Source organism: Rhineura floridana, chromosome 11 (assembly GCF_030035675.1).
Source record: "Rhineura floridana isolate rRhiFlo1 chromosome 11, rRhiFlo1.hap2, whole genome shotgun sequence".
Taxonomy (NCBI): Eukaryota; Metazoa; Chordata; class Lepidosauria; order Squamata; family Rhineuridae; genus Rhineura; species Rhineura floridana.
The window spans coordinates 20,382,042-20,404,010 of record NC_084490.1 but is presented as its reverse complement, the minus strand read 5'-3'; the positions used below and the strand labels follow the sequence as shown (position 1 = coordinate 20,404,010).

Below are 21,969 nucleotides of genomic sequence, written 5' to 3'. Positions count from 1 at the left end.
TAAAGATGGTCTTGGTCTGTGCATAGTGAGGTGGTCTACTAGGTATCCAAGTGCCAAGTTGCTTAGGACATTAAATGTCAACAAAACCTTGAAGTTTGCTCTGTAGCTAATTGATCTTTCAGCAGTGGTGTAATATGTGTAAAGCTGCTGACCCACAAAGCACCCTGGCAGCTGCATTTTGCACTATTTGCAGCTTCCAAACCAAGCACAAGGGTATACCAACATACAGCACATTACAATAGTCTAATTGTGATGTTAGCAATATATGGACTCCAAGGCAAGGCTATGCTTGTCCAGGAACAGTTCTATTTGGTTCACCAACCAAAATATACATTCCAAGCCACTGAAGTCACCTGGTCTTCTAGTGATCGCAATGAATCTAACAGTATCCCCAGAGTATGTACCTATTCCTTCTGAAGGAATGCAACCTCATCCAGAGGTTTGTTGTTACTATATGCCTTCAAGTCGGTTATGACTTATGGTGACCCTATGAATCAGCGACTTCCAGTAGCATCTGTTATAAACCAACTTTTTCAGATCTTGTAAGTTCAGGTCTGTGGCTTCCTTTATGAAATCAATCCATCTCTTGTTTGGTCTTCCTCTTTTTCTACTCCCTTCTGTTTTTCCCAGCATTATTGTATTGTCTAGTGAATCATATTTTCTCATTATGTGTCCAAAGTATGCATGAAAGGGGAGTGTGTTAGCTGCTGAGAAGAGTAGCTGGGAAGAGTCTTCTCAGTGGCTGACTCACCTCTTTTCACTCTGATTGGCTCCAAACAACAGGAAAGACAAGGAAGCATGTTAAAATATTCTCTTCAATGATTAATACACTCCCCTTTCATGTTGATTGGCTCATACGTAACCTCTAGGTTGGATTACTGTAATGCGCTCTATGTGGGGCTGCTCTTGAGATTGGTCCAGAAGCTGCAGCTGGTGCAAAATGCGGCAGCGAGACTGCTCACTGGAGAAGGGTATCGCCAACATGTCACCCCGCTGCTGAAAAAATTGCACTGGCTGCCCATTTGCTACCAGGCCAAGCTCAAGGTTCTAGTTTTGGTGTACAAAGCCCTATACAGTTTGGGACCAGGATATCTGAAAGACTGTCTCATCCCTTATATGCCCAGTCGATCACAGTGCTCTGCTGGTGAGGGCCTCCTGCAGATACCATCTTATCAGGAGGTTTGTTCTGCACAATATAGGAAACGGACCTTTAGTGTGGTGGCATCTACCCTGTGGAATTCCCTCCCTTTGAATATTAGGCAGGCGCCATCTCTGCTATCTTTTCGGCACCTTTTGAAGACTTTTCTCTTTCAACAAGCCTTTTAAGTTGAGACCTATCCCAGTCTGCATCTGTGTCAGAATTGTTTAATATGATTTTTAATAATGTTTTTAACCCTTTTAAAGGTTGTTTTTAAATTGTTTTTAATGCTGTTTTGTATTAATGTATTTTAAGATCTGTTTTTATGAAGTTTTAAAGTTTTTTGGTGCTTTGTTTGCCGCCGTGGGCTCCTGCTGGGAGGAAGGGTAGGATACAAATTAAATAAATAAATAAATAAATAAAATAATAGCATGCTGGAGTCATAGGAACCCTGCTCTCAAAAAAGCAAGGGGTCTAAGACCCTGAGCCCTCAGTTAACTACACCCCTGCTCCTGGAGAAGGTCAGCCAATCAGGTCAATCTGGTCAGGCCAATCAAGGCCAATTCTGTCCCAAGAACCAGATCGGAACTCAAATTGAAATGGGGGAAGATAAATCTGTTTCCCTCAACAACATCAGCAGCTGAATTGCCACCATCCTCTCAAGCACCTTGTGTATAAAAGACGTATTAGCAACTAGACAGTAACTGGAATAAGCCTCTGGATCCAGGGAGGGTTTTTTTCAGGAGCAGTTGGACCACTCTATCACACAGTGATGTTTACCACTCCTTGGATCCACCCAGTCTACTCCACACAGCTAGCTTTAATCAGCCATAATGGGCAACAGTCAAGAGATCAAGTAGCAGGCTGTACTACTTGTCCACATCCCGGTGGCATCAAAAACTGAAACTGGCCCCATAATATAGAGCAAGATGATGCATTGGATGCCTCACCATACACTGTTTCAACAGTGGCACACAGATTGACCTGAAGCTTTCTCTGCCTCCAGCCCTCTTGCCATCCCATACCCAGAATTACAATTACTAAATACCCCAAATTACAATTACTAAAGTACCCTTTGCCTCTCTTATGATTCTGAATTGCCATAGCTGTTATATACGAGGGTTACCATTGGATAGTGGTTTGACAGCATGGAGACAGTAATCTTAGAGTAATTCTTATTCTAAGCTTTCAAGAAAATAAAGGAAATCGACATGGCCATGGTTGTCTCACGTCTATAGTGAAAGCCTGTGTTGTTTTGATTGGAACAGTAAGAAGCCAGTTCCACCTTAGGCCGGAAGTGCTCAAAAGAGGCTGCGGAAACGTATTCGACTTTATACTTTTTTGTATCTCTATGGTGAAGAATGAGCAGGAAAGTCTTGCTGGCTCTTTGCCATCTCTACGGTTTTGGATGGTGAGGGGGACTGTTTCAAGGGACAGTGGAGACCGTTGATCCCACATAGCAGAGGGCCGTCCGTTTATCCGCTTCAGCCAGCTCCAAACCGCAGGCAGGGATGGTAGCTGACAACGAGGGAGAACTTTGTTTCCCCACACTAAAGAACCCTGTTAGGTTCCACCCCCACAAAGTAATGGCGACTCCGCTTTCCACATAGACGCGGCCGCTTAAGAACTCTCCTTCACGATTAACGTAATATGCTTTCCCGCCTCACCCGCTCTAGCCTCTTCCTCTCAATCGTTCTTAGGAGCCAGCGCGAATTGGCTATGACTCCGTGAAACGGGCCGTCACCAATAGGCCAGACAGTAAAAGTGTCGCTGTGTTATTGGCTAATGGGGACGGTGGGTGGAGCCGATCACTGCTGTTTATAAGCTCCCTCCATAGGCCGCTCCCTTCTTTTTAGTAGGTACCGTCAACGTTACTGGGAGGTAAGGCGGTGTCCTTTCACGAGAGTGCAAGGTTGGGCCTCGGTGGCTGAGAGGGGAGATTTAAATGAATGTTAAAGAAATTGTTCGCGGTAATTAGCTGTTAGAAACGGCGTCGCGACTGCAGCTGCGGTTGAAATAATCGGGAATTGGAGCCCCTATTGTCTCTCCCTCCTTCGTTCTGCACATGCGCGGGTTGTAGAAATCTAGCAAACCTGCGTGCGCAGTTCACACCGGCCAGCGCGTGGTTTTCGTCTGACTGGTCTCTTCCTGGGGCTTCAGCAGGCGTCGTTTGGCCGTTCATGTATTTAATGGATGGTGGGAATTAAACACGCCTTGTATCCACCCTCGAACAGCCATCTTTACATGACTTCTTGAAAATTAACTTCGCCCCTACAGCGGATAAAAAACATACCTACCTATCTCTATGCCACTCAGTGTGTTGCTAAAAAAATAGATAAATGCTAACTATTCCTATTTGGTAGTGGGAATCCCTTGTTCTTTATTTTATACCTGTCCCGTTTTATATTATATTTTGGAAGATTCCTTCTTAGAACTTGTCACTGTGAGTTAGCCGAGTGTTGGGTTCTCTTCAGAGAATCAAAGTGAGAGGGTGCGAATGCTTCTTGTGTCCTGTGCGTTTCTTTGTAAAAGCGTGTAGTGCATATATGCTGCAGCTGCTGATAGGCATTTTGAACTTTAAATAATATAATGTTGGGTAATTGTTTTTCTATATCATTAATCAAACGAGGCATCTGCCTTAAAATGGGTTCAGCACAGGTAAAAGAAATGCAACAGACAGTAAAGACCCTTCAGCAATCTAATGGGATTGAGGGGCTTGCAAAATCATCTTTAGTATGAGAAGGGAGAATGTGTCTACTTTCATCTTTTAAGTGTTGGTGGGTGTGAGAATTATCATCCTCTCGATTAGGTAAGGTATTCTCTCCAGCTGCTTTGCAGATAGCTTCATTTTCCTTCTGTTCTCATTTTGCTTTTTCTGTGGAATGGGTGTTCAAGTTAATTTTCCTGGTGGGCCATTACAACTGCTTAACTGTCTTGGAGCATTTCCCAAATTCTCATCTTCTCTTCTCAGCTTGGCACATTTGGGCTTAACCATGCCTATGTAAGTAGTGAGAGGCTCTGGATTTTCTTAGCACAGTTAGTAGAAATTGTTCCATGTATTTTACAGGTTTTGCTCTGCTTGGATTTTGAAGAAGGCTAGCTTCTGTCCATAGTGGCTTGGCTCCTAAAATAATTTTTTAGCCTTTTAAAAGAACATTTCAAGTTAATGTACTAAAATTCCCAAAAAGTGTAACTTGGTTGCCTGCTGTAGTTTGGGATCTGCGTTGAGTCTGGCTGCAATGTTACTACCTTGCCTTAAATGTAGCAAGTGGCCCAAAGTGGTGATATCTTGCTTCAAGACCCTATTCTCCCCCTTTTCAGTGGGTAAGCTTCAGTAGATTATCCCTTCTCTCAAATACCTTTTCATCAGTTGCCCAATACAACTCCACAAAGAGCTGATGAGCTTGATACCTCTATAAATTGTCTCACCTCTCTTGTTTCTCCACAGGCCTGGACTCTGTCCCTTTAGGCCAAAATGCCAGTTGCCAGGAGTTGGGTATGTAGGAAGACATACGTCACCCCAAGGCGGCCCTTTGAGAAGTCACGCCTTGACCAAGAGCTGAAACTTATTGGTAAGTTTATGTTGGTTAGGAGAAGAATTTGTTCATTAAACAGTTACACTCCAGAGGCCAGCGTGTGATATATTTGAACTCTTATATCCCACTTCTAGGTGAATATGGGCTGCGTAACAAGCGTGAAGTGTGGCGAGTGAAGTTCACTTTGGCCAAGATCCGCAAAGCTGCTCGAGAGCTGCTCACCCTTGATGAGAAGGATCAGAGGCGTCTCTTTGAGGGTATGGTAGACCTGGATAAACCAGTGCTGAGCATCTGTAATGGTTCTTCTGTTGCTGCTTGCTGTACCAATTGCTAACAGATCAAGGGTTCTAGAATGAGCTCACTTCTTTTATGAATCCCGCTGGTTTCTTGGATCTGGCTGTAGTTAATTCAAATTTGACACCTTTCGGATTTGCTTGTTGCTTGTCTTGAAAGTAAATATCAGATCTCTTGGATTAATACCACTTACCAATATTGGGTTGATCTTTTTTCCTGCTCTAATTCCATCCAGATTTTTTTTTAAAAACTTCGTCATTGAGAATCTCATGTTCCACGCTAACACTTGCAAATTGCCAATCCCATATTTCAGATGGCAGACTAAGGCTGAGAGTGACTGACTTCTCAAAGACTGCCCAGCATCTGTGGCTGAGATGGGATTGCAACCCTGGTCTCAAGGTCAATCTCTAATAGTGCTGATTAGTAGCATGTAATAATATGCCTAAACTTGGTGCCATTTTCTCCTTTTTTCTGCATTTCTTCTCCCCTCCCCCCATATAATCTCTCTTTGCATCCCATGAGCATTTCATTGTGGCCTGCTTTTTGCAACTTAACTTTTGATAGGCAAAACTTTAGTTAGGTATAGCCAAATTTGTCATTCTTATATCCCTTCTTTCTAATCGGGTGTAGATAGAGCTCTTCAGCTTGTTTATATGCCAGTGTGGTGTAGTGGTTAACCTGAGAGACCAGGGTTTGAATCCCCACACAGCCATGAAGCGCACTGGGTGACCTTGGGCCAGTCACTGCCTTTCAGCCTCATGAAAACCCTATTCATAGGGTTGCCATAAGTTTGAATTGACTTGAAAGCAGTACATTTACATTTTTATCTTCTCTCAGGTAATGCATTGCTGCGCCGTCTAGTCAGAATTGGGGTGTTGGATGAGGGCAAGATGAAGCTGGATTACATCCTTGGTCTGAAAATTGAGGATTTCCTGGAAAGGCGTCTCCAAACTCAGGTCTTCAAGCTGGGCCTGGCCAAGTCCATCCACCATGCCCGAGTACTCATCCGTCAAAGACACATCCGGTATGTTGCTGTGGGTCAGAGCTTGAGGGGGAAGTCTGAACTATGCTTAGAAATTATATTTCACCTAAGCAAAATGAAGCTGAAAGCAGTGACTGTGGGTTGTAAAGACAGGATCTAAGTAATGCTTCTGATGTCTCTTGTGTGTAGCCTGCGCAGGGATGTGTGTGGAAATGCCCCAGGCATGCCTTTTTACCCCACCAACCCCTTGGATTGGAACCCTGGATAACCTAAAAGCCTTGCAACCCTCCCAGTGAGGCTGTATGCCAAAAGCCCCAACGATTTCAGCAAGGTTCACTGCGGCTCAGCCGTACACCTTGTGAAGGTTTTGACATGTGGGCAGTAGAGGTAACAACTAGCAAGCCTTCTTCTCAGCAAAAAATAATGTGATCACTCTTATTAGCAAATTGCTTGCTGTTTCAGCTGGTTTTCAATATCATCGGCAGTCATAATGGGATTGTACACTGAGGGCAACAAATTTCAATCCTTAATCAGTTTCTCCCAAGTGTTTCCTGTTGCTTGGTTCTGAAACTTTGTTCTGTAATCAGTTTTGTGAGTAAGATCATGAGGACTGAGCTGCTTTAGGTTGTTACCTTGAACACATTTGACAATATGTAAGAAAACCCACTTGAGTGGTGAGACTTGTGAAAACCATGTCCAAGTGTCGAGTCGGTGAGTGGCTGGATGGGAAGGAATAAGCTGAAGCTGAATCCTGACAAAACCAAAGTGCTGTTGGTGGGAGACAAGGGAAGGCTGGGAGATATAGGCCTGGTGCTTAACAGGGTACGACTGCCCCTGAAAGACCAGGTCCGTAGCCTGGGGGTCATTCTTGACTCCCAGCTGTCCATGGAGGCTCAAGTGTCGGCTGTGAGCCGGGCAGCTCTGTATCAACTTCATCTGATACGGAGGCTACGCCCCTACCTTCCCAATCATCTGCTCCCACCGGTGGTGCATGCCCTGATCACCACTCGCCTAGACTACTGTAATGCGCTCTATGTGGGGTTACCCTTGAAAACTGTTCGGAAGTTACAGCTGGTACAGAATGCAGCGGTGCATCTGATTGCAGGCAGCCGCCGTAGAGATCACATCACTCCTGTGCTGAAGGAGTTACATTGGTTACCGGTTGTGTACCGAGCTCAATTCAAGGTGTTGGTCTTAACCTTTAAAACCCTATACGGTTGTGGCCCAGCTTATCTGAAGGAGCGCCTCCAGCATCGACAGGGATGCCGCTCAACAAGATCAGCCTCGGAAGACCTTCTCTGGATCCCACCAGTCAAAACAGCTAGACTGGTGAGGACTCGAGAGAGGGCCTTTTCAGTAATAGCCTCCACCCTATGGAATTCTCTCCCAAATGATCTACGCCATGCCCCGTCTATAATGAGCTTCCGCCGGACCCTGAAGACCTGGTTTTTTAGGCAGGCTTTTGGGTCGGATTAGTTTTTACTGTTTTTTAAATTTTTAACTGTTTATGTTTTATCTTGTACGTCGCCCAGAGTGGCTGGACAACCAGCCAGATGGGCGACTAACAAATTTAATAATAAAATAAAATAAAAATAATCATGTTTAGGATTGCATCACAGTGCTAATTCAGTAAGGGTATACTCCTAGGGGCAAGACAGCAACTTTTCCTTGTTAACCCTGGCCTTGAGAATAGGAGTATAATGTTAATGTTCATGTCCCAAATGTTAATGTTGTACATTTTTAAATCCCTGAGTTAGGATTGGGGGTTGATGGATGAGGGTGTCACCTGGATCCCCTCTGTCATAATAGTTGTCTGGTTTTGTAAGAGAAATAGGTCTTCAGAAAAATGCTAGTGAGATCAGGTGCAATTTCTGTAACCGTTTCCTTTTTCCTTCTTCAGTGTAAGGAAGCAAGTAGTGAACATCCCTTCCTTCATCGTTCGTCTGGACTCCCAAAAGCATATTGACTTCTCCCTCCGCTCACCGTATGGTGGTGGTCGTCCAGGTCGTGTCAAGAGGAAGAATGCCAAGAAGGGCCAGGGTGGTGCTGGCGGTGGTGATGATGAGGAGGAAGATTAAGCTATGGGGTGCCCCCCCTCCACACATGCTGGTGGGGAATCAAGCCTGCCTTACTGTAACACAATAAAAAAATATTTGTGGATAAAATATTGTAGCCCTTTTTGGTGTAGCTCATGTGTAAGACTTCTGTTTCATAGGATTCTCTGTTTAGATGAGAAACTATATGAATTGGTTGAGCATTATGCTCAGCACTTTACAAACAGGGCATCTGTTCCTGCATTGAAAGTTTCCATGGGGAATACAGGAAGAGGCGGAGGTTAAGAATTGCAGGGGTGGGGGGGTAGTTGTGGTGGGGTATGGTTAGTTGGCTGAGAAGGGAACAGCCCATTTGAGGCTAATATTATACACATGCATACAATTTTTCTATGAAATGGTTAACTAGCTCAGACAGAAGGGTCCAAAAACAAGGAGTAATTGTTTTCTTCCCTTCCACCTACCTCCCCCTTGTCTCTGCCTTGCCAAGTCGAAACTGAATACAGAGGAGAGGCCATTCCCAGAGGCCTCCTGGGTCATTTGTTCCCTGGACTCAAAATACTACTTCCCCTCCTTGTTTTTTTGTACAATCCCAGGGGGAATTATTACTGGAATTAACGGAACTATACGTATGACTGTATGCAAACCTTTTTTCCAGTAGATGAAAAAGATTGCTGCTGAAAATAGCATAAAGGTGAGCGATGATTAAACAAATTGGCAGGAAGAAACAAGTTGGGATCTTTCCCAGAAGCATCTACAGGAAAATATGGCAGATGGAAAAGTGAGAGATTTGGGGTCCAGGAGTGGTATAGAGCTCTCTGGGTGCCAACTTTGTATGCACCTCCCAAGTGTGTTTCATTACTTTCAAGGAGGCATACAAGCAAGCAGGAGTTAAAATTAGCCTTCCAGTTTTATCAGAGCAGATTGAAGCTCTGGGTCACCTGGCCTTGGAGACAAATTGGCAGCAACGCTGATGGTTTCCAGTAAGAGATCTGGCTTGCCAACAAGAAATGTGGACTCTACAACCCAAGAGTAAGATTGAAATCAGTCAGTTGGGGATTGCAGTTGGTTTATATCAGGAAGGGTGGCTCAAGTTACTTGAAGGGGGGGGCAAACTGCAAGGGCTAAAAACTTTGCATTAATTGTTGGAGGGTTTTAGACTAGTAGCGCAAGTTTAAAAAATGAGTTTGGTTTTCATGCACATCTAGCAAGCAGATTTTTAATGCAGGGGGTTGGTTTGTGCAGTGCTTTAATGTAAAGGCAGGTGTTGAGCATATGCCCAGGTTTCACCATGGGTATAGGGCAGGAGTTTCCAAACTGGGCTGTGGACCACCAGTAGGTCCTCAAGCTCCGTTCAGGTGGTCTGCAGTTTGAATTTGTTTTGAAGATAAGAGATGGCACATCCATCACATTAAATATTCATATTGATCTTAATTGTATTTTATTGGTTTCTTACATTGTATGTTACTGTATTACAATTTGAATTTTATGAGAAATAAAGAGCCATAAAATACAATTAGTAATCATACAGAATCTACCCAGTGCATTACAGTTGCTGCAACAGGCAGCAATATCATTAAGTGGCCTGCCAAGACCATCAGCAATTTTCAAGTGATCGGGGGGGGGGGGGGCGGGGACTCTTAACTTGGTCCAGGAAAAAGCTTTCTCTAGGAATTGTTTGTGGACTGCCTTCAAGTCAATTCCGACTTGTGGTGACCCTATGAATAGGGTTTTCATGGTAAGGGGTATTCAGATGAGGTTTACCATTGCCTCCCTCTGAGGCTGAGAGGTAGTGACTGGCCCAAGGTCACCCAGTGAGCTTCATGGCTGTGGGGATTCAAACCCTGGTCTCCCAGGTCATAGTCCAACACCTTAACCACTACACCACACTGGCTCTCTGGTTTGTACCTCCACAAAAAGCCCCCACTTTAAATATTCTGATGGTAGACCTCTAGCCCCCTCTGCTCTTCCAAGCTCCCCTAAGTCATGGCCTTTGAACATATCTGGCGGTTTATAAAAACATGCACAAACTCAAGTCACAGGATGCAGCATAAAGTAGCTGAGTTTGTACTTTTCTTTTGCCTGGAATGTCTTGTGTTTTTTTTCATAACTGGTTTCCTGAGTCAACATTCTTGAGGGCTGTCAAGTTACAGTAATGACCTGCCTTCAGGGCTCTGACGAAGTTTGTGTGTATGTGTGTGTGTGCAGAAAATGAGATCTTGAGGTGGTCAAACATGAAATGCAAGTGGGAGAAAGGGGAAGGACAGCTGTGTGCACAGACTTTGCCGTTAGTGCTGAGAATCGTGCCTTTGCAGTAGAGTATGGCCCTGATCTGTATGAAGAAACTACAAAGAATGCCGTTTCCCTTGTCACTGGGTATCCATAGATTTCTAACTAAGCTAGAGTCCTGAGCACTAGTCATGTTTTAGAACCTTGCCTTGTGGCACTTTAATGCAAGTGTGGGGAACCTTTAGTCCTCCAGAAGTTCACTGAAGTGCAGCTCCCAGCAGCCCCAGCAAGCATGGCCAATGGTCAGGGATGATGGGAGTGTGGAGGGCCAAAAGGTACCCACACCTGCTTAAAATACATAAATTGCCACAAGACACTTGTGTTTGCAGCTATATCTCTAGCTAGTAGCAGGGACCCCCTCACTTGGCACTGAGCACTGTTGCATACATGCATATGCATCTCTCAATGCCTTTCAGCTGAACATGTGAACAATACTATGAGGTGACAGTGCAGCTCTATCTGTGGTGCAGAGCAATAGGTGACCTTAGTCACTGCGCGATGAAAACTTGTGAACTTGCTTAGAGGCAGCTGATCCCAGGAATTAAGCGTTCTTCATACCTTTTTCCCAAAGATGCTTTTGAGATGTTGGGACTGGTTGGCTTAAGGAGAATGTAGGGAAAAGGAGTTATGGGCCTTTCGTGTCACAGAAGATGACACCAACCCCAGGTCCTGGAATAGGTTGCCTTTTCCTCTGCTTCTGGTGACATTTGGAGGCTTGAGACACATCAAAATGAATTGAGGGCAATTGGTTCAATGGCTGGCCCTTACGTACCAGTAGGTTTATTCCACAAAGATAATAAACAGGCACTCCCAGGAATACACTGTGTGCAAACAGTCCTGTCCATGTGCTGTACAAGGCATGTTGGGAAGGAAACAACCTCTGCTCATTAAAAGCTTGTGCTGTATTTCCTCTTTCAGCTGCACAGTGAGTTCAAGAGTCCCTGTGGGACCGGCAACGCCTGCAACTGAGCCCTAGTGTCACCTCTGCCCCGCATGCTGGCACGCACAGCCCGACGACACAGCTCTTGCAAAGTGGGCACCTTGCAGCAGAGGGGGTGGAGGAGGGCCAAAGGCACTGGAGGCTGCCCCTCCCTCTCCAGATAGCAAGGCCCCCTTTCTACGGTCCCCAGGCAGAGATAATGCTCTACCAACTGGACCACGCAGTGGAAGGCTGGGGCATGGCCGGCTCCTGGCAAGGCCTCCAGGTGGAAAGCTGAGCCCTGCTGCTGGATCCGCAGGTTGGTAATGCCCGTGTTGGTGCGGATGCTCAGGGTGAAGAGGTGGTGATGGTCAGAGGAGTCTCGCACTAGGAAGACGCCAGGTGGCTGGGAGGTTAAAAGCTGCTTGGCTTCGGTGCCTGACAGGCTCCCCCAGTAGAACCCGCTGGCCTCGAGGCGTTCCAGGGCGCTTTCCACCTGCTCAAACTCGCCACAGAAGCTCTTGAAGTGGTAGGAAGGTGTGGCTGTGCTGGTCATGGCCACCGCAGCTGGTGCAGGTGCTGGCGGGCAGCACCAGCACAGGGGGACCATTGCGCCTCCAGTTGGCTGGAAGAGATGCTTAATCAGTTACCAAAGCGGCATCTGAAAACAAAGGACAAGACAGTTCACACAACAGGTACCTGCTGCCTTTTGAACTCCAAGTGAGAATGGTTCAGCCAGCTCCCTTTGACTCTGTTTTCCTTACTTTGAGCCCAAACATAAAAGCTGAACCAAGAAACTAGGAGACGGACAAGTTTCAATTGGTATGTGAATGAAAATGATTCCACTAAAAATGCTTCATATTAATCTTGCTGTGTTAGCCAAGTGTGAGATAAGCATCTCCTTCGCACTACACTTGCAAGGTGTTAGATCGACAGTACCAAGCGACAGGTCTAGCAAAGTTTATTTGAAAAGCAGCAGAGACATTTGATCTAAAGGAGGGGTGGCTAACCTTTTTTTTAATCTGAGGTCCACGTTGTCCCTTGGCCAATCCTCCATCGGCTGCGTACCAGCTGTGGGTGCAGCCAAAATGAATATGGCCACCTAACACTCTTGTAGATACCCCCCATGCAATTCAGCTGAGAAGTGCTCCCTCTCAGCTCATCAAATGATCAGGTGGATGACTGGGAAGGAGATGGCTTCCATCTCCATCAGGCCACTGGACTGGACAGATAAGTTTAACCTCCCTGCCCACCCTAATGCCGTCTCTATTTTATTTTTTTATTTTGCCACTGCCACCAAAATTGGTGGTGTCTTGGTGGCATGGGGGCAGCAAAAAAGTGGCTTTCTGCATGTTGTGTTGACATTCCAGTGTACTGACCTTGTCAAAGAACTTGGCTTTGTAGCTTTCACCTTCATGCAGGAAGCCTGAGCTGTGATGTCCAATGTTTGGCTGGCTGTGATTGAGCAAGCTCGCCTGCTGCACAGACTTTGCCACTGATAGTTTAGGGAATTGTCCATGAAAGTGATACCCAGCAGAGAACAAAAGCAGAATTGGGTGACCAGAGTTCAAAGCAGGCACCAGATAAGATGCTACATAATATCTGATGTCAGTCGCAGACCCACTGACACCAATTAACTATTTCAATGGGTCTACACTATGACTAACATTGGATATCACTAGCTCTGATTCAGGCTTTCTTGCTCAAAGCATGTGCTGTCCTTCTAACTGTTGAGACTGTGATGCTAATTGCATTTTCAGGCTTATATCTGCAGGACTAGAAACTTGAAAGAAAGGTGCTGTTCTCAAGATGCAAATTTCTGTCCTCTATTTTTGTAAGTTCAATTACCCCCTCCAAAAAAGTACACAACTTTTTTTAAAAAGAAAGAGATGAGGCATGTGAAACTGATAGAAGATGACAGATTCCCTACTGTATCATGGTCCAGGGTAGGATACCCAAAATAGGCTACAGAGGTGAGGTGTTGAGAAGATGCTCTTGGGGCCACCTCTGTCTGTAGCGTAAAGTGGTTCTGTCCATTCTACCACCTCAGCACCTTCACCCACACACACCTTATTCTGCTGCCAAGTTTTGAAGCTTTTCTTGTCAATAAACTGGTCAGAGTGGATTTTTCCCCTATAAACGTAACATGGAGGAATGCTTAATCTCAGTAGATCTAGTTATGTGATTACCTGGAACGAACGGCTGCAACTCAAACAGGGGGGTAGGTGAGCTGTATGCTTTCCTTGGGCGCCAAGCTGAATGGCAGAGTGTATCCAGCTGAGTTCAGGGTTTGTTGACTGTACTGGGTCAAAATTGAGAGTTAGTTCTAGTCTCTTACCATGAACATATATTGGAAGGCCTGGGAACAGTAAGGGCATGTTATGCTATCAGGTTTTGCAACGCTGCACCAGCTACATAACATGGCAACACTACAAAACCACAGAGTGAGGTCCTGAAGACATTCCTCACCCTCAGGGTGCTCTTCATCCTAGGACCAGTCCTGCTTAAATGCATGCAAAGAGCTGGGTTCAAAGCCCCACTTAGTCAGCAAGCTATTTCATATTTGGCACCTGATGGCAGTCGAGAGTTTGGGGTGGAGACAGGGAGCCGTACCAGGAATTGCACAGATTGCTGCCTTGGGGGTGGGCTGAGGGGTTTGTGCTCTTGCACCCTGGGAGTCAATGCAAAAACAGCAGTGGGGTTGCCTGAGAAGTCGGCTTGCTCCCGAATGTTCTTGTCTATTTGTAAGTAAACAGATACTGCAAAGACTCTGTGAACTCCCTGGTAGTCTCTCATTAAAAGGGAACAGATCCTGTCACTTTCTACAGCCAGGAAAGGGGAAGCAAGACCAAAGGAGTCACTGCTACATTCACTGTGCATGCCAAAATAATTCTGTCCTGGAACTGTCCAGACTTTCCCCGCTAGACTTGCAAATAACACACATTCAGGCAATGACTTTCCCAAGCTGGTCCCCTCTCATTCTGGACCACCTGATATAAGGAGGACTCAAATAATACTCCAGCAAGGCTTAGACTGGGGTTACCATCTTGTTGTTCCCCTCTGGCAGTCATATATTACCATCAGTGTTGGGGCAGAAATTCAACAGGTGATGCTTTTCCCTGACAGTGATGGGAAACTGTCACCTGATTAATATCTGCTTGTCAGGAAACAAAGCAGCAGCAGCAACAACAAAGGCCTCAACCCCAGTTTTAGAGTGAATCTATAGGTGCAGGTGGTAAAGCTTTCTCAGGACTTCAGACTGGAGGTTATATATTTGATAGTTCCCCATCACTCAAACCTCCCAGCATACAGAAATCAATCAGCCTTCATCTAACATGCTAGCATTCCATGGGCAGGGTCTTTTTGGTGTGGGGAAAACATTCAACCATACAGTTCCTGCCTGCCTGCATACTAAAGTGGTACAGTCCCAAGAATACCCCAGGCTACAGTTCTATTCTAGAAAGCCCCGGCACCAATGCATGCGCCTGTTGCTGACCCCATCTTGGAAGTTCCTCTCATCCCACTCCAGAGCCAAAGAAGTGTTAGGGGGAGGAGACCACTTGGGATGGGTGTGGTTAAGCTTTTGCTGTGAGGGGATGTGGGAGGCTGGCCTATGCCAGTTTACAGTTTGGAGTTTACAAACATTCCTGCAAGAAAAGTGTTTTTGGAACAATTCTCATGGAAGAAAATTATTGCCGAGAAATGAAGCAATATATGGATTTTAAAAAGGAGACTTCTGTGAATAATCCTGAGAGCAGGGATGGGGAGCCTTTTTCAGACTGAGGGCCGCATTCCCTTCTGGGGACCACATGCCAGTGGTAGGCAGGGCCAGAGGCAAAAGTGGGTGGAGCAACAAATGTGAATTTTGCCTTTATACAGTTAGGGTAGTTTCTTCAGATGCAGCCCTCTCTGCCTTCCATCCAGGCAAACAAGAAGCATGATCAGAATTCAAGGACATATCCCAGCCAGGGGAAAACACACTCCAGGAGGGTGTGAAGCAGGAGGGTGCATGGCCTAGGGGGAGTTCCAAGGGCCAGAGAGAGGCCTGGAGGGCTATACCTGGCCCCGAGGCCTGAGGTTCCCATCCCAGGCTGAGAGGGAGGATGGAGATTTTGCAGTATATGAAGCAGAGTTGCATTGTTCAAATACATGATCTTGGATCTGGCAGGATTCTAATATCCTGTCCCCCAGATCTCTCCCGGAAAATCTAAGTGAGTTCTGGAGTGGTGCTTTGTGTGTGTATCATTCCTCTGGCAGAGATCATTCTACAAAGCAGCCCTGCACATGCCGACATATTCGAAAGAGGTTGTGATGCAAAAGTAACACACACACAACACACACACAAAGAAATAATCCTTTGGTAATTCCCAAACCTGTAGGAGAGTTTCTATTTTTCTAAGTGCCTTATTGTTTCTGGGCACAAGGGGAAATTGAAGGGTGAAGGGAGAGATATCTGGGTTACTGGTTAGGATATTGATCTTGGGAAATAAAATTAATTTAAGATTATTTTCTCTACAGGTGATTTGGGCAAAACAAAGTGATTTGCAGACTGAGCTGTGAGAAATCAGTGGTGATAGATGAATTGTAGAGGAAATAATTTGAGGTGGCTTTCAGTTAATTTGTATCCAACCCTCTATCAATTTCATATGGGGTGGTTTGGATGAGAAATTTGTGAAATTTAAATTCTAAATTGGCATATATGTATATATGCCAATTTTATGCAAATATGTGACTTTGTGTCCAGACCTTGAATCTTGTAAGTAGCTAGCAATGCCCCTACCAACCTGGGTGCCACAAGGAAACAGTGCCACCATCATGGCAAAACTCTGAGCCAGAGGTCCAGAGTTTCACTCAGCAGAGTGAGCAAAGAGAAAGGATCCCCAGATGTTCAAATAAGGGAAGCAAAACACATCCCCATCTAAAGAGGCAGTGGAGACTGGTGGCTCCCATGTCAGTGGGGCAGTGAATCCATTACAGGTTTTAGTCTGAACTTTCAAGGTGCCTTGGACAGCTCCTGGAAAGTTTGAACTAAAATCCAGAGCGGATTCACTGCCCACTGACATCAGAGCCACCAGTCTCCACTGTAAAGAGGTGTGAGCAGGCTGTATGTTCATTAATGTCCAGAGTCTAAAATTTCCTAAGTGCAACTCTATGTGAAAACTGCTAGTCTGCTGTAAGAAAACTAGGGAAGGTGCAATGGTTCAGCAAGTAGGGCGCAAGCTTTGTATGCAGATGGTCCCAGGTTCAGTCCTTGGCATCTCCATAAAACATCATCTAGCAAGTGATGGGGAAAATCTTAGAAAGTAGACAGATCTACAGTCTGGATGAATCAGCAGCCTTGCCTGGTATATGACAGCTTCCTGTGTTCTTTGAGGGAAAAATGATTGATAGTATTCGTGAGTATGAAGTACTCACTCAATAAAGCTGCCTCTTTGACTGAGTCACTGCTATAGCCTTCCTATCTCTGCTGGAGGAGGGCAATGCTGCTTGGTATATGTATCGGATGTGATAGCACCTTTCAGTCATACAGAGATGTTGTTAAATGAGGATGCCTGTCACATCTCTGCATGAGTCAGTGCTCTGGTCTGCCTCCTGCCATGGATTCTGCCATGGATTCTGCCACATTTTCTGCCACCGTCCTGCACTGGGTGCAATTGTACAATTCACTCCCAACGCAGAGAAGCTGCAGAATTCCCCTCCCTTGAATCTCTGCATGAGACTATCAAGTCTTGGATGGTTAAGCATCAACAAGAGGCAAATCTGTCTGACTGTGGACATTCCTGGCACCTGTGATGTTCCAAGGCACCTTTGCTCCAAGGCACCCTCCCCTTTCCTTTGTAGGGCTGTTCAGAACTTTTAAAAAAGTCTCCTCAGCAGGTGCATCGCAAAGACAGAACACCTTATGCAGCCTGGCCTGCCAAGCCAGCCACATCTCATTGCCCTCCTTGAATCAGCTGGACAATTCCCACCCCCACCCCCATTTAGCAAAACTTTTTGCAGTTGTGTTGGGAGCTGAGACTTAAAAAAGAAAATAAAAGCAAGGAGGTCATGATCCACCTACAGTTAACCACTGTTAAGCCCATCCATTTCAACATGAGAGAGTTGCTTAAGTTTTAAATAAGGCTTAAATATGCTTAGCATGGGTTGGACTGCAGGAAAACACACGAAAGTACCTTATACAGACTCAGACCATCAGTCCATCTAACTCAGTATTACTGACTAGCAATGGCTCTCCAAGGCAACAATGCCTGTCCTACTTAGAGACTGTAGCTGGGACATTTGGTGTGCCATGCGGATGCTCTTGCATTGAGTTTCAGGCTTTCACCCAAGAGACCCTCCTTTTCCTGCTCTTTATAATACCATTTTATTGTCTCTTTGATTTTTTTGATTGCCTTCAGTATGGTTTATGGAAAGGCAACAATGATGTTGATCATACCATCATCGATAGAATTCTGCCAAAGAGCAAAGAAATGCCATTCATGTTCACAAGGGGAATATGTGGAAATATAAATCGGGTCTCCCAAGCAAAGTTTTGCTATGGTTCTCATTCGAAATCCTGAAAATATTTTCTACTGGGTTAGATGAATTCAAAGCTCTCTTTTAACTTTCCTCCCAGTACTCCCAGCTGTGCATACCCTTGGATTTAAGAGTGTGGGGTGGACCTGTTAAAAGTAATGAATGTGGCAAGTTGGTTGTGCACATTGTTGTGTCAAAACACACACACACAACTCCACATTGATAGGACTTAAATATCCCTCAGAACCCAGCTCTCAAAAGCAACATGAAAATGCTTTTGAAATCCAAGATTTCAACAACAATTGTCAGATTTCCAATGTGTACAAATTCTGTCTGTTTTCAAAATTGGTTCATCCTCTCATCATGCCGCCTGTTTATAATTCGATTCCTTTTTATCTTCTCTAAATAAATAAAAAAAAACCAGAATAATAACAAATAAAGGGCGATTTTATAACATTAAAACTTGGAGAAAGTTATTTATTCTAAACTAAGCTAACTAGCACCCGACGTTAACCCACCACAACAGTCTCCCTGTTCTACAGCAGGCAAAGTTCTCCAGGCACTGCCTCTTGTTTAAGCGTGACGGGCTGGTCTGTGCTTCGTCTTCTTCCCACCTTTGAAATATCTCCCCGATTCACCGTTCTGGCGTCAACAATAGAAAAGTGATTGTGCTGCTGCTGCGACTGTTGTTGTTAAAACTCACTTACCTTTGGTAGCGTGGAAGCAGAGGCGCCTGTATTTCTCCAAGAGTGGAAGAGTGAAAAAGAGGCGGGGGGTGATCAAAATGAGAAAATGAACTCTACTTCACGGGATCTGCTGCCGAAATAGAGCCCAGTCCGATCGCCTCTCTTTCCCATACTTGTGGGGGGGGGGAATGTACGGAGCGCCCGGAGGGTACCGGATAGAGCTTCGTTCTCAGCCTGTGCAAATTAAGGTTTTCTCTCAGATACTTCCCGGATTAGGACTCAAGAGGAGCAGTAAGAGATAGAAGTTGCTTGGGGCGGAGGGAGGAGTGTGGAGAAGCCAAGCAAATCTATTTCCTTTCGCAAAGAATCGCAGCCTCTCTGTCTCTGGTTTCCTGGAAGCGCGTGTGAATGTGTGCGCGCGTTTCTCGAAGCGCTTTTCCCGTTAGCAGAGTATGGAAGGGGGGAGGCGGAAAGAGAGAGACGCACACACAAAACCAATTAACTAGAATATAATTTCAGTGTGTTGCTGGCTGCATTGTGATGGGAGCTCAGGACGGAGAACGGCGGGAGGGGGCGGGGAGAGAAGGAAAAGAGAGCGAGGTTTGCAATAATATTTGAGCTGGAAGCTTGTATATTTCACGGGGAAACTGACACGCTGGGGAGAGGTTGGGTCCCTTGTGCCTGTGTGTGGCTGGGGTGGAGCGTGGCAGCGTATTTATTTTTATGAATGGTCACAACTTTCATTGGCCGCCGAGGGGGGGTTGGCTGGCAGGCTTCTGATTGGCAGGAAGTGGCTGGTAAACCCCAACAGGCTCCCTCCCCCTTCTGCCCCCCCTTTTGTTTCTGGGTGATTACTGGAAGTGTGGAGGGGACTGTTGGGAAAGAGGAGGGGAAAGCGCGCTGGTCCCCGCCTATCCCTGCAGTGGAAGAGGGAAGAGAGGTTGGGTAAGGTGATCCAGGGGTTTGGAGGGAAATCGCGCTAGCCGAAAAACCACCCGAAACACGCTTAACCCTGTCGTAGCCGGGCGTCCCAAGAGACCACGCGGGAAAAGCCTTTTCCGAAGTGGCCCGTTGCTAACTCCCCCCGCGGACCCACCCCGGCCTTCGCTCTGTGGACGAGGTTGCCTTCTGCGCATGGGAAGGATGCAAGGGATGATGAGGGCAAGCTGTGCTTGTGTAGAAAGGAGTTTCTCGTGTGTGCGCGTGTGTGTGTATTCGTCGGTGTGGGTATCGGGGGTTGCTGTGTGCGTGCGCAGGGAGCACGGATAGGGGCAGTACACGAGGGCTGGTTTAGCACAGCGGCTAAGCGACTAGACTGCGCGGGTCAGAAAGTCCCCAGTTCGAATCTTGCCTCTGCCGGGAACGCGCTACGTCGCCTTTCGTAAACCGCGCTCTCTGGCGCCTTCAGTTTTCCCCGCCCGCCCTGCAAAATGGAGGCTGAGGGAGGACTCACCTAGTGAGGTCATGCAGAGGCGAGATAATAACCCTCACTTACCTTACGGGGTTGTTAAGGGGATTGCAGCTGCATAAGCCACGCGAAGCCCTCTGAATGCTTGAGCTTGCTATCGACAGTATTTTATTGCTTAATCTAGACCTTCATTGAGCTGGTTTTACATTTGAATGTTTATTCTTGCCCTTATTGTGGGTTTATAGTTCTTATTCTCTTTTTATTTGTTTGATGCTTAGACAATTTATTTTATGAGGCGTCTCATAAATATAATAAGCAATATATTATTTTATTTATTATAAATGCATTATTACTGCTACTATGATTACTGCTTTGCAGTGTGGCGTAGCAGCAAGTCGATCATGCTGGCGCCTGTTGGTCAGGACCATAAAGACGGGGGCTGTAGGTCAGTCCATGGGGAAGGGCCGTAGCTCAGGGCAGAGCATCGGCTTTGCATGCAGAAGGGCCCCGGTTCAATCCCCGGCATCTCCAGGTAGGGCTGGGAGAGACCGCCTGGAGAGCTGCTGCCAGTCAGTGTTGGTAATACTGAGCTAGATGGACCAACGGTCTGATTTAGTATAAAGCCACTTCCTGCGTTCTAAGAGAGTTGAATGAAGACCTGAGTTCCAATCCAAGCTCAGCTACAAAGACTGCTAAGTAACATTGGTCCAGGTGCTATTTCTCAGCCTAACCCACCTACCTCACAGGACTGGTGTGAAGCTAAAGCAGTCGGGGATCTTGTATCTTGCCCTGAGTTCCCTGGAAGACAGTGGGATAAGAATGTCATAAAACAGCTCGCTCACATGTGGCAAGGGCTTACTTTTGTGGTTTTAAGATATGGTGACCTGCTATGAGCCTCTGAGAATTAGGTTGGGTAAAGACGGCAGCCGGTGTGTGTGGGTTGAAAATGTGTGCGTATTATGTAGGTGTGTTTTGAGTGCATATGCAGAATGAATAGAATGTGGGGAGGGCATACCACAAAACACTGGTGCTTGAGGCAGAAATGGTGCCCCCCCCCAAAGCTGGTAAAAATAGAATAAGTGAAATAGCTGACTATGTACTGCCGTTTAATGGTGCTCCAAAATCTCTCAACTGATGTAGGCCATCTCACCTGCCTAACTATAGGGTTGACCCTGTTTTGTCCATAAACCTCCATATATGTTTACACATACGCCATTGCGATAAACTGCAGATATTGTGCCTTGAACTAGATTGGTGGATTCCCCCTGCTCGCTTATTTGCCTAACATCTAGCCTGACGAAACAGGTCTGAAGAACTCAAAAGCTTGCTCGCTATCTTGTGACATTTTGTTTGCTCCTAAATAAAACGATGGCCCTCCTGTGGGTTTTGAATATATGTTTACCGTACTGCAGGCCTTACACGTTTGGTGATGGACTTTGACTAGGGATACCTGGGCTGGAATTGGTGCTCAGTGCTAAAACTTATTGATTGATTGGCCTTGGGTTAGTCACTGTTCTTGAGCCTAATATAAGGAGGAGCCATAGCTCAGGGGCTGAGTGTCTGCTTTGCAGGCAGAATGTCCCAGGTTCAATCCCTGGCATTGCTAGGTAAGACTGGGAAAGACACCTGCCTGAAATGATGAAGAGCTGATGCCAGTCAGTGTAAACAGCACTGAGCCAGATGGACCAATAATCTCACTTCCTTTAAGGCAGCATCCTGTGTTCTTTAGGTGCATCTGTAGCATCAGTAAACAGCCATAAAGGCTTACGTTAGTTTTTATTTTATTTATTTATTGTATTTATATACCGCCCCATAGCCGAAGCTCTCTGGGCGGTTTACAGTAACTAAAAACATTAAAAACAAATATACAAATTTAAAACACATCTTTTAAAAACAATTTAAAGCACAATTTAAAAAAATTAAAACAATTTAAAAACACATGCCAAAATGCCTGGGAGAAGAGGAAAGAGAAGAGTTTTTTTTCATCCACAGGAGCAATAAGCTGACAAACGAAACATGATACAAACCAGACTGAACCAGTTGGCTTCCTATGTTCTTTGTAAGTAGCGCTGATGTGATGTGAAATGCTTTTGTCCCATGCATGCCACCTTGAACCCTGGTGTGATACCGAAGTCAGTTACAATATATAT

At 45.7% G+C, this 21,969-nt stretch overlaps 2 protein-coding genes across 8 annotated transcripts; one reads left to right on the top strand and one right to left on the bottom strand.

Annotated features, from left to right (window-relative positions):
• The first annotated feature begins 2,915 nt into the window (after nucleotides 1-2,915).
• Nucleotides 2,916-8,115, top strand: RPS9 (ribosomal protein S9). 2 transcript variants are annotated; one of them, XM_061590066.1, is made up of 5 exons: nucleotides 2,916-3,019; nucleotides 4,587-4,710; nucleotides 4,809-4,931; nucleotides 5,806-5,992; nucleotides 7,851-8,115. In XM_061590066.1, the coding sequence occupies exons 2-5, from the start codon at nucleotides 4,614-4,616 to the stop codon at nucleotides 8,026-8,028; spliced, it is 585 nt and encodes a 194-aa protein (XP_061446050.1). In that variant the 5' UTR covers nucleotides 2,916-3,019; nucleotides 4,587-4,613; the 3' UTR covers nucleotides 8,029-8,115. The 2 variants fall into 2 exon arrangements, with proteins under 2 accessions (XP_061446050.1, XP_061446051.1); XM_061590067.1 differs by lacking the exon at nucleotides 7,851-8,115 and adding an exon at nucleotides 6,140-6,285.
• Nucleotides 8,116-9,549: 1,434 nt separating this feature from the next.
• On the bottom strand, nucleotides 9,550-19,958 carry LOC133366794 (suppressor of cytokine signaling 3-like). 6 transcript variants are annotated; one of them, XM_061590286.1, is made up of 4 exons: nucleotides 18,433-19,710; nucleotides 13,399-13,511; nucleotides 12,589-12,704; nucleotides 9,550-11,870 (listed from the first exon to the last, which is right to left on the bottom strand). In XM_061590286.1, exon 4 carries the CDS (start codon nucleotides 11,817-11,819, stop codon nucleotides 11,205-11,207), a length of 615 nt encoding a protein of 204 aa, XP_061446270.1. In that variant the 5' UTR covers nucleotides 11,820-11,870; nucleotides 12,589-12,704; nucleotides 13,399-13,511; nucleotides 18,433-19,710; the 3' UTR covers nucleotides 9,550-11,204. The 6 variants fall into 6 exon arrangements, with proteins under 6 accessions (XP_061446270.1, XP_061446271.1, XP_061446268.1 ...); XM_061590287.1 differs by lacking the exons at nucleotides 12,589-12,704; nucleotides 18,433-19,710 and adding an exon at nucleotides 19,907-19,958 and having other exon boundaries at nucleotides 13,399-13,506; XM_061590284.1 differs by lacking the exon at nucleotides 12,589-12,704.
• Nucleotides 19,959-21,969: the final 2,011 nt, after the last annotated feature.

Excerpts from the sequence above, each read along its gene's own strand:
- LOC133366794 (XM_061590287.1), bottom strand. The coding sequence starts at position 11,819 with ATGGTCCCCCTGTGCTGGTGCTGCCCGCCAGCACCTGCACCAGCTGCG.
- RPS9 (XM_061590066.1), top strand. The coding sequence starts at position 4,614 with ATGCCAGTTGCCAGGAGTTGGGTATGTAGGAAGACATACGTCACCCCA. Across the intron at positions 4,711-4,808 it reads CCAAGAGCTGAAACTTATTG|GTGAATATGGGCTGCGTAAC; the intron begins GTAAGTTTATGT and ends TCCCACTTCTAG. Across the intron at positions 5,993-7,850 it reads ATCCGTCAAAGACACATCCG|TGTAAGGAAGCAAGTAGTGA; the intron begins GTATGTTGCTGT and ends TTCCTTCTTCAG.